Source organism: Strongylocentrotus purpuratus, unplaced genomic scaffold (assembly GCF_000002235.5).
Source record: "Strongylocentrotus purpuratus isolate Spur 01 unplaced genomic scaffold, Spur_5.0 spur5_scaffold_10, whole genome shotgun sequence".
Classification (NCBI taxonomy): Eukaryota; Metazoa; Echinodermata; class Echinoidea; order Camarodonta; family Strongylocentrotidae; genus Strongylocentrotus; species Strongylocentrotus purpuratus.
In genome coordinates this window covers 25,729,730-25,746,788 of record NW_022145595.1, presented here as the reverse complement: position 1 = coordinate 25,746,788, position 17,059 = coordinate 25,729,730, and the positions used below count along the sequence as shown (strand labels likewise).

General features: G+C 37.3%; 2 protein-coding genes across 3 annotated transcripts in view; one reads left to right on the top strand and one right to left on the bottom strand.

Annotated features, from left to right (window-relative positions):
* The window catches only part of LOC580919 (stress-activated protein kinase JNK), a 50,310-nt gene extending 44,944 nt beyond the window's left edge, over nt 1-5,366 (bottom strand). For both annotated transcript variants that reach the window (XM_030979896.1, XM_030979898.1), the window contains exon 1: nt 5,217-5,366. The gene's annotated coding sequence lies outside the window, so the exon portion shown is untranslated. The remainder of the gene's footprint in view (nt 1-5,216) is intronic.
* Nucleotides 5,367-11,077: 5,711 nt separating this feature from the next.
* The window catches only part of LOC580650 (bifunctional heparan sulfate N-deacetylase/N-sulfotransferase 1), a 33,345-nt gene continuing 27,363 nt past the window's right edge, over nt 11,078-17,059 (top strand). The window contains exons 1-2 of the mRNA XM_030979895.1: nt 11,078-12,495; nt 15,405-15,647. Of these exons, the coding sequence (XP_030835755.1) occupies nt 11,383-12,495; nt 15,405-15,647 (1,356 nt within the window). The 5' untranslated portion in view covers nt 11,078-11,382. The remainder of the gene's footprint in view (nt 12,496-15,404; nt 15,648-17,059) is intronic.

The window sequence follows — 17,059 nt, the reverse complement described above, 5'->3', positions numbered from 1 at the left end:
AGCTTCATGTAGGTGACATGGAGAAAAGGAGGAAGCATGAAGAAAATGTGATGAGGAAACAAAAAGAGAGATGGAGAGATGTATCGGAGAGCAGGAGAGAGTGAGATGGAGAGAGGCAGAGGAAGATCATGACCGTTGAATCATTCTCTGGTCCAACTGATGCGTAAGCCTGAGTCATTATTTCACCGATACCAGAGAAATAAGAAAAAAGGTGATTCACTGACAGTGTCGTTTGTTTTGTGCATTGTTCGGTTCTCCTCCGAAAAATATTCTTGATTAATTAGAGAACAAGTAATCGATTCTATTCTTAGAATACATGTAATGACAGAGTTCCATCTTTGTTATGTAAACAAACTATGTACATTTACGCCAACTCACTGTCTTAACTACCATAAGTTCCACATCAGCTGAAGGTAAAGATTTAGTTGAAAACTGCAACATCATTACAGAGTTTCAAGTCACAGTAGAAATCATACAATTTCTTAGCAATGATTGAAAAGAGAATACACCATTTATGTATTTTTCCTTGCATGACCAACAATAGAAGTTCAAGATCGGCCGTGCAATACAAATGCCTATTATTATTATTATTCATAACATGACCCTGAACAAGATGAAGGCGTACGGTAAATCATGATGGAATTGACATTTCGTTTGTCAAAGAGAATGAATGATGACATTACTACATGAACGTAATACAAATACAATCCATTTGTTGTACATGTACACCCTGTACTTCATAAATGTATCTCTCTAGTATTTACTGCAGCTTAGATACATATTAATAACAGAAATCATCATTTGCCATACAAAAATATTGCAGTAAATATAAAAATTTCAGGTAAATATGCATTTTCATTTAAATGTATATGTGTACAGTATACAAGTATACATGTACACTGTACAGGTGAACATGTGTAGCCTACATGCATGTACTATAAGGACATGCAGTAGGAAAGATGTATGTACACGTATAGTATGTTCATGTAGGCCTGCTACATGTAAAGTTGTAGATGTACATGAACAGCATGTAAAGCATCAACAAGTTCACATACATGTACATGTATATTTATGTACAAATGCAAAATCATTCGTTATTTATCCGTCAAAATATGTCAAAAATAAAATTTCTGCCTTATTAATAATAATCAATTTTTATATTTCCCTTTAAATCTCTCATCAATAAGATCAAACCATCAATACTATAGATAACACACACATAAAACATGGAGGTGTGTGTTAGCCATACACTCGCAAACAGGATGGAGGAGGCAGTCAGGGTAGCGGCAACATAGATGTAATACACACACAAGACACACAATCATGTACTACACAGCTCAGAATGTGTCCATGGCTGGAAGGATTCTGAAATCCCCCCTTTCACCACTGACAACTGCATATCTCTACTGGCGCAAACTGCATAATTTATGCCAAGTGCTTGCCAGCAGGACCGGGGCAATTATGATAATCGCAGAGCGGTGGCCCTAGCAGGGTATTTGTAGGTGTGCGAAAGAAGATAGCAAGACCTACTTTCAATTTGGGGGTAATTTAGATTGGCCAAGATCGCCAAAATATCTGCTCGCGGTATTGTCAAGTCTCATGAATAAAATCAGGCAAATTAAATATGGATTTTAAACAATTTGCCAATGTGCATGAAGCTTAGAGTTAGACATACATTGTATGTGTACATGTACATGTATTATTATTATAATTATCTATAGGCCTACAAATGTGTACATACATGCTATGAAGTATGAACACAAAAACTCACGTAGTATACTACATTGTATTAATTTTCAACCAGTACATGTAGGCCTATGTTTTACATTCAATTTCTTTGACATGGTTTGCTGAAAGACTGAAAATTATCCTATATGTAAAAGTTAAATGTACCAAAGTAGTTTTCCAGTCTAAACAAATGTGTCACATTACATGTACTGATGTACATACTCTTCATGATAATAGTACTTGTATACATGTACGGTAGGCCTTTTTGTAGAGCTACATAATACAGGCATACATGTACATAATGTTTCAAAGCATGTCTTTAAAATAGAGTGCTCTTTCTCTCTCAAACATACATGTAAATAACATGCTTTCCGAAATTCCAATGCCCATACATGTATCCTGTTTAAATATGAAGGCATGAACTATGCAGGCCAAGAATACGCTGTACACTGATAATATTCAGTGACTTGGAACAAACAAATTTCAACTATAAAATCAGTTTTATACAATTTCTGTATTGCCAAATTACTGTACAAGAAACTCTGAAATCCTGATTTAGATAATAGCCATCCCTTTTCCACGAACCAAGAATCATAAATGAGGCAAACTAAGGGAAACAGCGGAAGATAAAATAGAAATCAAACTCAAATCACCCTTTCCAGTTTAACCAAGGAGATAATCTCCTTGGTTTAACTATGAAAAGGACAGTTTATAGTTTTATATGCACACGTTGTGACAAACATCATGAATGACAAATCTAGGATCAAAACAGATATGCATGTACATGATGTTAGTTTTCCTGTTTGTGCTTCAAGTCCTGACTCCATGGAAAAACAACACAACAAATGACCTGGATTCTTCTCTAAGTTCAAGGTGATTTTCCTACAGCTAACTACATGTAGGGTCGCCATTGTACATGTACATAAGAATGTATTTTAATTTCAATGTATGTATTGTTCCTGTTATGTAATACACACAGGGTATAATATTGTAAGGTTATAATTTGACTGATCCAAATAGTTACTTGTTTATTTCACTTTAGCTTTCCACTTAGTTATGCTTCAGTACACTCCTGACCTACATTCATTGTCTGATGTGTGAACATGTAGCTCTTGGCTTCTATTGTTCTGTCCCTATTCATTCATCCTCATTCACATTACCTGCCATAGCATCACAATATGAATAACAAATCTTGTGTCTTGATAAAGATGGACAGTACTATAATCCCATCCTGTTCCCCTCCCCCCAGAACATAATCATAGGGTAGTCAAAAGATTACAAAAGACATGTACATGTACATGTGACTGACATACAGGGTACATGTATGAAAAATAATAAAATCCAATCGTTGCTTTCAATTTTAAAATAAATGCCACTTGAGTTTAAAAAAAGAATTTCATAAAATGTCAGTGTACATGTACATGTAACTATCGTTACTTCATTGTAAATGTAGTACCGGTATCACTAAACAATACATGTACATCACAGTAGTGAAGTGTTTTCAGATGATTTGGTGTCAAACACACCTGAGTAACCCAGAACACTGGAAGAGGGGGCAAGGAGGGGGAGCGAGATAGGGCAGTTCTTAAATTGCAAACTGGCACTGAACAGAACACTTTGACTGAGTGACTGACATAAGCAAGTTTTTAATACCAAGAATGAGACTAACATCTTTATTTCTAGCAGAATAGAATGTTCTCAGTTTAAAAAAAAAATATTTACTGCAATACTATCCATTTTGTCTTTGTGAGAGACATTCCAAATAGATTATTGTCTTCAGGTATCAATACTACTTTTGGCATTCATGGTTTGCAAATATATATCTAGCTGACACATCTTCAACACAAAATGAACCTGTAACATCCTCTTATATTTGTTATTTTAGATTTTAGTATTTGAATCAAGTTGAGATATTGATGCCATCTGTAAATACTTGTACATGTGATGTGTAACTTGTCCTTTCTGTCATTTAGGGGTGTATTATCTGGGGACCATCACATCAGGAAAACACATTGGTGAGAGTGTATGTTTTGTTGTAGTTTTTCATCTGGGCAACTTAAGTCTCATGAACCAGGTCTAACTACAAGTTATTAAATTTACATTGAAAAGAACTGTTAATCTAACTACACACATTTCACTAGGATGTTGGGTAAATTAGACCTAGGATGGTTCCATGAGGTGCTGCAGTGCTGCACTGGACTTTTAATTTTGCAAATAACATTCAAAAGTACAAAGAAATTGGAAATACATGCATGACATGTACTACATAAATGATGGATGCGACTGAGTTCATTATTAAGGCTGTATGCATCTTTTGTACAGAGCTGTCATGCATCGTACAGTAGGTGCATAAACAGCCTCAACTAGAGCGGATACATCCTGTAATGAACGAATGAAAACATGCATTGTATTATACAATGAAACTCTTATCAATGTAAAAAATAATATATTTGAACATTGTTTTTTGTTATTATCGCTGACAGATGAACATGTACTTTAGTATGCTTACTTAAGCTCTCACACACAAATAATCGCACGCGCACTTACCTCAACACATACACATGTGTTGAAGCGCATTGCTATGCACACACACAAACACATATTACATGTAACCTCTACACACACCGCTATGTATCACATACTTGTACTTGAAAATCGTTGGATAGTACTTGAAACTATTGCACGCTTTTTCATGAAATGACATGCGATAGCCTCAGTAAATGAATCACACATGGCCGCATTTGACTAATCATTTGGTAAGGACCTAGAAGTGAGTCGTATAAATCACTGTCATCTTCACTATCAGAAGTACTGAGAGAACACTTGAGATCATTTGGATGTGAAGCAGACCCGCAATGAACAAGAACAACAACAACATCTTCACTCTCAAGACAAGTTTGCAAGTTCTTATTCTATAATTAATTTACATTCGTAATCAGCTTAGGAACTTAGAAGACTTGGAAATTATTGAGCAAAACAATAACAAAAATAACTATTTGCCATGGTAAAATAGACTATACCAGGATCATGAACAAAACTGACAAGTACAGGAACACAAACAAGTTTGGTTGGGAGAGTTCACAGATCGGGACTAGATCTGTATGCATGCACAACAACTTCAACAAGTTGAGATCCTTTCTTTTGAAAACACATCGATTCAAGCAACAGTCACAAATAAATTGCTCCATTAGGGCCTAGATCTCTACATGTAAATGAGTGTGAAAATAAAAACAAAAATGTTAAAGACAGTGTGAATCAATAATCAGCTGAGCTGGAGCGACGGAGTCGGAGCTGAGCTGAGCTGGATGTCGGGAACCGAGCGCGCTACGCTAATGTATTTGTGGGATGGCCATTCTGGACAGTCTGTGTGTGATTTTGCGGATTGCAGCTGTCTCCTTTTTCGGGCACAAATGATCAAATCGTGAAAAGTTGTTATTCCAAGAAAATACGGATATTATATATCGTTTCGTAAAATATATATAACTCACATATATCCTGCTCACCACTGTAGCATCGTTGGTTATGGCTTGGACACTCTTCTCCGGGGAAATCTCAGTATTTTGGCTGGCCTTTTTGTGATTATCGAAAGATCGTATCCATAAAATTATGTTGTTCTAAATGGGCAATTGACGTCATTGCAATTTCGCACAGTCCGCTATATTGGGACGCTTTCTGTCATTGATCTGTACACATGGGGCGTCGGAGAGAGGAGACATCAGCGAATTTTAATCGGACTCGTCAAAAGAGAACGCTATACCAAACACACAATTTTACATCGTCAATCCTTCTGTAAACTGAGGGTAGCATATCTTTTGATTATTTTTCTTCTCTCTGTCAATTTTCTCTATCGGAAACCATAATTCTTTCCTGTACTTCTCTGTATTTCACTGTATTTCTTCCCCGATTTCTTCCTTCTGTTACTCTCTCTCTCTCTCTTCTCGTTATCTCTTCTTTCTCTCCCTGGTGCAGTTGGATTTGACATATTGTCATTAGTACTAAGGATTCAGGATTTTCTGAAGGGGTCGGAGTAGCTATCTCAAAGGGAAGGGGAGATTATTTAATAGAGAACCCCCCCCCCCCCCCCCAGGTCTAGAAAGGGAGGAGATGTGATGATCCTACAGTGAATACGGACCTCTTTATTTACTTCTTTTCAAATAGGGGCGGGTGGCTTCTTCACCCCATCCCCTGGATCCGGCCTGGATCCGCCTTTGCGGAAGTACAACCGTTTTACAGCTGCTGCTATAAACTGATTTCATTTTTTACAATGCCAATGACAATTAATGTTATTTAATGCTAACTTGGGCAATTAATTTAGAAAAGTTACACCTATTTCCTATTTATTTTAGAATATACTTAGAGAACTGTAACTAAAAGAGGATCTATTTGTCGGCAAATACCCTTACGGACAATAAATGCGAACTGACGTACGATCTTTACGTCGGTCCCATTAAAAAAAAAATTGATTTGACGTCACAATACCTGTCTAGACAGGTGCGCGCACTTGTCTAAAAATAGACCAGACAATGGTACGCATACGCTTAGCTCTACCGTGCGCGTGTCAACGAACTTTGGTTAATGTTTACATTTAGTGATGTGACGTAGCAATTTATAGACAGGTATTGTGACCAAGGCTCAAATTAATTTTTTGTCCACGGAGGCTCTTCCAAAAAAAAAGAGCCCCCGTGAGCCTTCTCACGGGGGCTCTTTTAGTGCTGACGGGGGCTCTTATTTTAATACAAATTTCTATTGAATCTGTACCCATGAAACTCTTAAATTCCTTGGTATTTTATCATTATCATTTATTTAAGTCGGCATTTTCCCTCTTAGAAGTATTTTTATCCCGTGATGACATTCTCTCCATTTCTTCCCGTTCTGCACATAATGTTCTCCTCCTCATTATTCGGAGCAACCTTATTTACATTCTTTCTTTACTGTTAGTCTTAACCATATCCTTCCAAAACACAGGGGCGGATCTAGCTTTTTGCTAAGGGTGGGGGGGGGGGGTAACTCAAATACGATGTGGAGCATCGTCCACGAGCCGCGTAGCGGCGAGGCGATTTTCCGTTCTTTGTATCGGTAATACTCATAGAAATGGGAGAGAAAGCGCCATCTAAGTTCCATTTCATTGGTTAAAGGTTTGAAAATTGATACTCAATATTATGTTAAAGTTATATCAGAAAAGATAATCTTTATTTTATAATTCCACGGGGGCGATTTTTAATTTTGCAATCGCCCCCGTGAACCATCTGACGGGGGCGATTGTGGAGCTCACGGGGGCGAATCGCCCACCGCCCCCGTGTATTTTGAGCGTTGATTGTGACGTATAGACTACGCAGTATTTTTTGATACTGCACGTGGCTAACAGAAAGGAAAGAGAAAGGGAGAGGCAATAACTGTTTTTGCGAATGAACAACATTTAGATTTTGTACTTAGCATTGATTTTGAAATAAATCCTTAATTTATGACGATAGTTCATATCAGAATACTAAAAATTTTAGAAATAAAAAGCAACTTAGAATATTTTTTTTTAATTCGTTCAATTTTTTATATAAGTATTTATTTTCTTCATAACTTCGCCTATATCATTAGTAGTTTGTATAATGTGTAATGTTTGAATATTGATATCGATACATTATGATAGTGTTATTATTCGCACTACCCTCTGTCTATCATCTTACTATCCCTACTTGAATCTTCTTCTTCTTCTTCCTCCTTCTCTTCTACTTTTTCTCTTCTCCTTCCTCTTCATCCTCTTCTTAATCTTACCATCCTCTTTTCTTTGCTTTCTTTGCTTTCTTTGCTCTACACCGCCATCATGTTCTTCTTCACTTCTCTTTATCTCCTTTATATATAAAATGAGTAAGGGAGATCAAATAATAAGAAATAAGCATTTTAAAGTTATTTTTATTTTTTTAACAATCTACTCATTCAAGTTTAGTTTATTAATTTGAGGTTATTTGATATGAATGTTTTTATATACTGTATTTTACATGTGTAAAACATTGCCCAATCCGGCCTTGTAGGCCGCGATGCATTGTTGTTCTTTTATTCTCAATAAAACCATTATCTATCTATCTATCTCTATCTATCTAACTTTAATTCTTCCCATTACTAAGCAATTTTTAGCACTTGAGGGAGAGATCGAGAGAAATTAAAGAGAGAGAGAGAGAAAGAGAGACGGAGTGAGATATAGGAAGAAAGAAATATATATATATATAGAGAGAGAGAGAGAGGAGAGAGAGAGAGAGAGAGAGAGAGAGGGGCAGAGAGAGAGAGAGAGAGAGAGAAAAGAGGGGGAGGGGTAAAAAAAGGAAATGAGGGAGATAGGATGGCATTACTTTGACTATCGATATTATCTCCGTCGTTTGGTTTTGCCTATTTTATGTCTGTGAGAATAAAAAATAAGACACCACCAAATATCGAAATTCAGAAGTTCATCCTTCGTTTCTATTTCTGCAATTCTTATGCTAGCATATACTTATGATTTTTAATAGAATACATTTCAACAAACGTGGCTTCCCAAAGTCGACAGTCAGAAAAGGGAGAAAGGCAAGAGGGATATTAGTCAAGAGACATCACGCCCTCTTATGATGAGCCTAGTAAAGTGTTTTCTACATAATTTTCAATCACTGTTCATGCAGCATATAGCATGAAAATATTGTTTTTAAAATTTCCGTTAACTTATCGGTCGTGTAAAGAAAAAAAAACTAGTACAGTGTATTAGCATCATGTCAGTTCATTATCTATTCGGCAAAGACGAAAACATGAAACAAAAGCAGCGTGTACATATTACAGGAGTAGAGATTAAAGAAAGTCACATCACACGCACGGGGAAAGCAAAATACTAAACAATACTTATTTTCCAGTTCATGCGACTTTAATGATCTGGCAAAATTAATTAAATGTAACAAAATGTTACCAAAAACAAGAACTTATTTTTTAATAACTGTCCTTTTCCTCTATTTACATCTCTCTGATGAGCCCTTTTTTACATTGACTCGCGCCCCATTTCCTTCGTAATAACAACCCACTTCCCTTTTTCTTAAATGCCTCTTTTCACCTCTGATAAGTGCCCCTTTTTATTTTGACACATGCCCCTTTTCCTTTCTAATAAGTACCATATTTCCTTCGGATAAGTGCCCCTTTTCCTTTTTCTTTTTATATGAGCCCCTTCCCTTTTTCAAAATGCCCCTTTTCGCATCTGATAAATGCCCCTATTAAAATCTGATAGGTGCCCTTTTCCTTCAACAAATTCCACATTTCCAGGCTCACAAGTACCTTTTTCATCTCTGTTGAGTGTCCCTTTTTAGATGCAAGAAGTGCCCCATTTTCACCTCTGACAATAACCTTTTTATTTTGACAAGTGCGCCTTTACTTTTCTAATAACTGTCATTTTCCTTCTGATAAGTGCCTACTTTTCCTTTCCCCATAACATGCAACCCTAATCCAAGGCGACTTAGAACGAGCCCCTTTTTCTTTATTTTTCCCTATTATAGAGCTCGCTCGCTACGCACGCATTTATCATAGTTGTCATATTGTTACTTTATAAAAGAATTTTTCAATCTTTCTTCATTAGTGCTTAAAGGTTTTCTTTTTCTTTGTCCTCTTTCTAAGATGTTTTTTTCGCTCTGTGACCTCACCAATGATAAATTTTCTCTAGCTCGCCCCTTTTTGTTCTCCAGAAAGTGCCCTGTTTTTGTTGGTGCCCCCCCCCCCTCACACACACACACACACCCACACACTTCCCCTGTGTCCTTGGTCCGAGTTTGTGTTCATTTCATTGTTTTGCATGAATGTACGCATCTAGGGTACTTGTGCGTGCGCGTGTACGGTGTCCGCGCGCCCACTACGTGATTAAAGCACTACATCGCTAGAAGAGAAGACACGTCTACTGTTATCAATAAATAGATGAGAAAACATATATTTTACAACCGAAGGACACCAGAAAATGGTAAGTTTGAACATCTTTTGTTTTCCTTTATATATGATGTGTCATACCAAACAAGTTATTACGATTCTCTATTTGCGGAACATGAATTTATGAGGCGATTCATATGCCCCTGATTTGTGGGTGAGCGGTATTGCTCTGATCAATGTACGGGAAAGTTACGGGCTATCTGTCCGTGTATTGTGTGGTCGGGAACAACATGTACTGTAATTTACAGTCGGCTCAGCTTAGCTCAGCTGTCTAATTTTATTATGTCAATTGAATCTATTCTAAGATCAACCTGTCCTTTTTTTTAAACGTGTACTGGTACCTTGGCAAAGAAGCGAACAAGCGAGGGCCTAGGCTATTGCATTGATCTTTATTACACTCTCGGTCATCAAACCATTTAACTCTAAATTTGCAGAGAAGAAAAAAAAATCAAAACTTAAAAGTGTAGTTGGATTTTTTATTATGCAAACCTTTTTGGGGTATGCATTCTTTTAATTGTGGTTCATGTGACAACAATTTCCATATGTAGCAAGTATATGAATTATGAAGTTGTGTTTGACATGCCTCAAACTTGGTTTCCAAATAAGTTAATGAGAATTTGGTGTGTCTGTTTCAAAATCAACAGTCCGTTTTAATTTTTCCCAACCTCCGTTCAAATTCATTTGCACTTATAATATGTTCATATTGCCATGTATTTGCCAGTCTCTCTTTGGTTTGGGTATATCGTACTGCACCATGCACAGAGTGACCTGTTGCTATTAAACTTCATGTCTTGGCCTCTGAGAACATTTTTGAGCAGCCATTGCAAGATTCAACTACCGGTAATAATGATATTGCTGAAAATCCATGCAAATTTTGGACTTAAGATAATATTGGAAAATTGTTTTGCAATTCACTCTGTTTGTTCATAGTAATTTAGAAACAAGGTAAGAATAGGTACAGTACATACAACAATTTTTTTGTTCACATTTAGACAATCCATAAAATAATGATCTAAATCCTAATTAAAATTACTTTGTGGCTTAGTTAGTGGCTATCAGTTTTCATGTTCTTCTACATGTAAGTTTGGTATGAATCATGAAACCTTTTCTTCAATTTTTTTAATCCAGCAAAATTACAGACTTTTAAAATAATATTTCTTTGTGTGAGTGAAAGTTCCTTAGTCAAAACTCTCCAAAGAGTAAGAGTTTTTGCTGATGATGATGCGCAGAAGAAGAGAATTGTATCACTACTCTACTGTTGGTTTCGCTGTTTCTTTTAAGTACCTCTAGTACACTTTTATAATCTCAATACAGCAAATTTGCAATGACTTCTAAATCCTTTACTTCTTCTCGATTTCTTTTTTCATTATTTATTTTAGGTCATAATCTGGACTCTTGAAGAAGTGTTTTGATTGAAAAACATGTGAGCTGAGCAGAAGAACATGGATATCTGATGAGTATGGAGACCTTTAAGATTGCAAGAGTACTAGTGAGATGAAAATGAATGCAACACATGGAGTATTGTAAGCTGTAGTTTGTTGACATGATAGATGTTAATACTTTTGATGGTTAGGGTTTTACATGTACATAACCCTTCAAATTGTGTTAGCTGACTACCAGGTACAATGGAGTTATTTTAGTCTTGGCCACAGCATCAATCTCTTATGATGACCAACAACTGCTCTTAGAAAGGGCAGTTTACTTTTTAGCAGAAGTAATTGAGCAAGTACGGCAGCCATGATCTGTAGCAGTGTCAAGTTGGCAACGCGCCGCTGTTTCATCCCAGGGCGGGCGCGCCGTTGCTTCATGGTCATCGTCGTGGTCAGTTTGACCTCTCTGTGGATGCTTACCATGCAAATCATCCAGGTACGGCCTCAGACCCATCTACCGGATGTCCAGTCCAAAGGCTTCTCTGACCATTCCATATCAAGGACAAAGTCACCCAAAGTAAGGGGCGTTGGTTTAGCTGATGAAGCACATGGTGGCTCACCGATGGACAGTCCTCCAGAGTTTGAGGAGGAAGGAACTAAGTTACACCAGCGCCTTTTGAAAGGAGAACCAGTTTACCAAATGGCTGAAAGACATATCAAGGATACAGAAGGATTGGTGCTGGTTTTCTTAGAGATGTCAGACTCTGGACGAAACCTGCTCAATATTTTGCAATCGCACCGTTTCAATGTGAAAGTTGCCCTGGTGCATGATAGTGTATGGCCATCGTTAACCCGGGATGATGACAAGGGCTTGTTCAGTGTTATTATTTTTGAGAGCCTGAGATCCTACGGGCATCTGAGCAGTGTCAAAACAAAGGTTCTCCAAGAGTACTGCAGAGCATTCAATGTTGGCATTATTATATTTACACAACCAGAGGTAACAAGTGATTTCAACCAAATCAGAAACTTTCCATTGTATATCGATCAGCATGCAAGGTTAAAAGACCCCATCGTCAACCAAAGCAGCAGTGTTCCTCGGATAACAAGATCCAACGTAAGATTCTTTGGTAACCTGCCTGGGGATCGTTGGACCACCTTCAGGACAAATCATTCTACCTACGTTCCTGTCATGGAAGCAAACTTAGCAGTACCACTCCAAGTAGTAACCCACCCTGATGAGAAAGCCAAACTGAACAGTAAGATCTGTGTGGTGTATGACAGAGGATGGATGGACGGTATCAAGAGGATATTCTTTGGGTACTCTTCAAATCATTTCTTGCACATGGTACTCGTGTTGGACAGTATAGCACACTTGACTGCTGGGAAACTTCAAACTGATCTGGATCGATACGTTCTCATCGACATTGATGATATCTTTGTTGGGAAGATTGGCATACGGCTCAAGGCTTCAGATATTGAGGTAAGAAATGGTTTTGTAATTCTCAATAAGTCAGGGAAGAGAGAGTTGATGCTACACTTTCATCTGGTGGGGTAATGATACTGTAAGAGCTTTGGTCAGGTGCGTTGTAACTGGTAAAGTTCTTTATAAGAAACAGTTATTATTATTGTTATTATCATTATTATTATCATTAATTCATTATAATTAATATTATTAGTAGTAGTAGTAGTATTAGTAATATTATCAATATGACACTAAGACTTACTTCTTGGACATATTCAAGATATTCCAATACAAAAAATGCAAATCTGGGACATATCACAAATATATGCATTGATTCCTTCAAACCCTTTTTAAAATAAAAACTGATTAGCCGACTGCAATGTTGTTCAAGCTTATACCCTATTTGCTATTCTGGTGCATTCACATTCAGTCTGAAAACTTGGCTATAATCTCCATTTACTAGTACTTTCACTGAATATAATCCATTTTACACCTATTTGACTCAGTAGTCATCTCGAAATCACTTGTACACTTGCCAAAAGTTAGCAATGTCAAATCTGACGGATAAGGAAGGTGATGTGAATCATGGGTGGTGAGTGAAAAGAGGATTAGACGTAGTGAAAGGAAATCTTCCTATTGTGCGAGACAGAGGAAAGGAAGGGAAGGGGACAGATGAAATTATCTCTCCTGTAGGATCTCGGAGGAAGACAACTTGTAGCATGAAGGTCTAGAAGAGCAGTGGGGGGGGGGGGGGGGGGTTCAGGCGGGGGTTAAAAGATGGGCTTTAATACAGCGCTTGATCCTATTAACAAGAGGCTCTTTTTTTTAATGACGTGTACATGTATCTTGTATGACGTCCTATAATCGGGCAAATCATTAAAAAGAGGATCACAATTTTTGTCAGGTGTAAAATACTTTCAGAGGGACACAAGATTAAGAGCGAGAAAAGTTGCTTACAACGCTTGATCCGATTATCAAGAGGCTCCCATTTTTTAATGACGTGTACATATGATGTCCTATAATCGGGCAAATTAAAAAGAAGATCAAAATTTATCTCTGGGTAAAATACTTTTAGAGGGACATAAGAATGGGGAAAGTATAAAGAGCTGAAAAGTAGCTTATGACACTTGATCCTATTAACACAAAGTCTCTTTTTTAATGACGAGTGACATATGTCTATCTTGCATGACGTCCTACATGTAATGTATAAACAGGCAAATCATTAAAAAGAGAATCAAAATTTGTGTTTATTCATCATTCCAAAAAAAAAAGTTGCATCTCAAGATTCGGAAGAGGGTTTGTAGGAACACATTTAGGCTTATGCAGAATGGTGATCAAGGTTTAATCATCAATAGAATTGGAATGGAAAAAAAGAGAACAAAGGACAAATGGAATAGAGGATCATTGAAATATATACATGTAGGAAATCATGCATTGTTATGAAAAATAAGTTGCAAAACAATGCAAAACAATGCAGGTATTTTCATTTTTTCTACTGGAAGAATAGAGAGTGTCATATCGGTGAGAACAAGTATTTTCCCAAGCCATTAACATCTTTAGCATTGTCAGCGCCGAGTTTATGAAATGAGATAGTTCTTGTGGGGTGGGAGAAAGCGGAACGAAGACTGTATTGTGCAGGATATTGGGGTGAGGAAATGAGAATTTGCATCATGCATCCTGGGCTTCAGTCAGTTGTAAGACCTAGTTTTCACTTTTCAGTCAACACTGATTGAGCATCGTAGCGAAAAGGGGAAAGAATTAAAAAAAAACTGGCATATATATATATATATATATATATATATATGAAGAAAGAGAAGGCAATTATTTATAACAAGAAAACTAGAAGAAGAAGAAAAAAAAAGAAGAAAAAAAAACGCTTTGTGAAAAGGGCTGAAGGAGTGAGGGGGGGGGGGCATAATGATCAAATAAAGTTGGCAAGGGTATACAGTACAACGTCAGTGTTTCCAAAATGTGATTTGTTTCCCTGCTGTGTATGAGTAATATATACAAGGCATGTGAAGGCCTTTAATCATTACTGTCAAATTGTCCTTGTTTGTAAATGTCCGTGTTTGGAACCTGACCAGTTTACAGGGTCTTTGACTGACTTAAAACAATATTTTTTGCAGGGCAGGTTGTCATCAAGTTAAATACCCTGCATGTGTAGAAAGCCTCCATTCCTTGGACAAAACTTGTTTAAGTAGCCTGTGAATGTAGTGGGTTTGATGTAGCTTTACTGGCTTACAGTGGTTACTTGTAGTTTCAATGAGTAAACAATCATTAGTCAGAATAAGCCAATTTTATCATTTGTTTTGTTGAGTGTTTAATTATAGGCCCCACACTTACTTTTTGACAGGGGGGTCTTAATTGTAATTTTGTGTTCTTCATGTATTGAAACAGTATTTATTTTTTATTGCTTCAAATTTGTTTATTATGTCTCCCCCCAAAAAATGAAGGTAGTCCCTTTCTGTGTGTCTGAAAGGGACTACCCTGCATTTTTAAGAAAAAGATAAGAGAGCCTGTTTCACAAGGGAGCCCTGCTATGAACAAAATAATAAAACAAAACCTAAAAGAAATACATTTGTCCATAGTAATGAAAGTGACAACTTTAAAGTGAAAACTTTGAAATTAAACTCAAATAAATATATGTATAAATTGGGACTATAAATAAATTTGTTTTATACAAAGCAAAATATAAAAATGGAAAGGGTAAATAATTAAATAAAAATTAGTAAAAGTCCTTGAAATGTCAGGTCATGTGTTGACAATTTTGGCAAATTTTCACTGGATCCCTGTCAGTTTTAAGCCCTTACATTGTAGATATTGAACTCATCATCTATGAATCTAGTAGTATTAGGGCCTACAGAATTTTTACCACAGTTATGTTTCATCTCGTTTCATTTTCTCTGCATGCTGTTGAATCCAAACAGAACATGATCAAGGTTCAAGGAGAAATCCAGGAACTTGTCAAAGGTTTCCGCTTCAACTTGGGATACTCTGGCAAGTTCTTCCAGCATGGAGATGAGGAGGAGAATGCAGGAGACCGCAAGCTCCTGCAGGAGGCTAAGCACTTCTGGTGGTTCCCTCACATGTGGGATCACATGCAGCCTCACCTACTCAAGACCAAAGCCAAGCTGAAGGAACTCATGTTGCTCAACAAGCAGTTTGCTGTGGTAAGTTGTCAAAACTCTTTTTTTTTGGTTAAGTTTACAATGTGACACTATTTGATGTAACTTTGACTTCTTTGGGTGATCTTAAAGCTCGTCTGTACTAATTTGGCAAGGGGGATTAGACCTCCCTGCAAGGTCACTGACAGGTAGTTATCTCATTAAATCAGCTCTCAATTAACATAAGAAAAAGGGGATCATGGGGACCAACAGACGCCAATTAGACATTGTTTGCTTTATAGAGGGCGCAAGTAGCTATAAGTAGTGCAGTGGGGCTTTAAGACCGAAGTACATTTCAACACCTTTTTACATTAATTTTTGCGCTTTATTCGAAGAAGTGACATTTTCATTTCATTTACATGTACTTTAGAAAAAGTATAGTTTTATGATCTAAAACTTCAGGTTAAATAACGTTTATGCCCCTTCATACTGTACATGAAATTCAGAAACAGTGAAAGAAGTTTTGTGACATTAATACATGTACATGTACCTTTAATGCTTCTACGAAATTGTTTACATGTGGTGAATGTTCCAAGTTATCCCCCGTGCTCAAAAATTTGATCTGTACTAGGGACCTGTCTGTGGTTAACGGTCTGACTAAGACAAGATAAAAGGCATTATTCATTTCCTATCATCAAAGTCAGAATCCAGACCGTAATTTATGACTCATTTCTCCTTTGCTATTATATATCGAAAGACACCATACCCCCACATCCATACCCTCGGCGCACACAGTCGTCATTTCCCAGTAGTAGGGAAAGTAGATTCAATATAAATCTTTTTGCTTGCGAATGCGGTGTATTATTGAGTTATTATGCATACTGGCAAGAGGCAGGCAGGAACGATTTAGTTTCCCCTGAGGCCTGAATGGTTTATCACGAATATCCTAATATTCATTCCATCAGTTTTTCTCCCTGGATGTCATCGTCGTCCGGCCTGTTCCCAAGCTTGCTGCAAGATCGATGGTTAGCTTCATACTTAAAAAAAACTTGGGAGATAGAGAAGAGAGAGAGAGAGAGAGAGAGAGAGAGAGAGAGAGGGGGAGAGAGAGAGAGGGGAGAGGGGAGAGGGAGAGGGGGAGGGGAGGGGAGGGGAGGGGAGGGGAGGGGAGGGGAGGGGAGGGGAGGGGAGGGGAGGGGAGGAAGGGAGGGAGAGAGAGAGAGAGAGAGAGAGAGAGAGAGAAAGACGGGGGTAGAGGAGGAGAGAGAGAGAGAGAGAGAGAGAAGGGGCCTCAATTATCCACTTGTCAGTCTGTGATGAGTTATTCAAAAATGACTCTTACCAGTTGCATTGAATATGGAACTATTTTTAAAACACATACACGGTAATATGATGAAGTGTTGTAATGTAATAAATATGAAATATCTTTTAGCATACTGCATACATATGTCATAGATGTACTATGAAACATATAAATC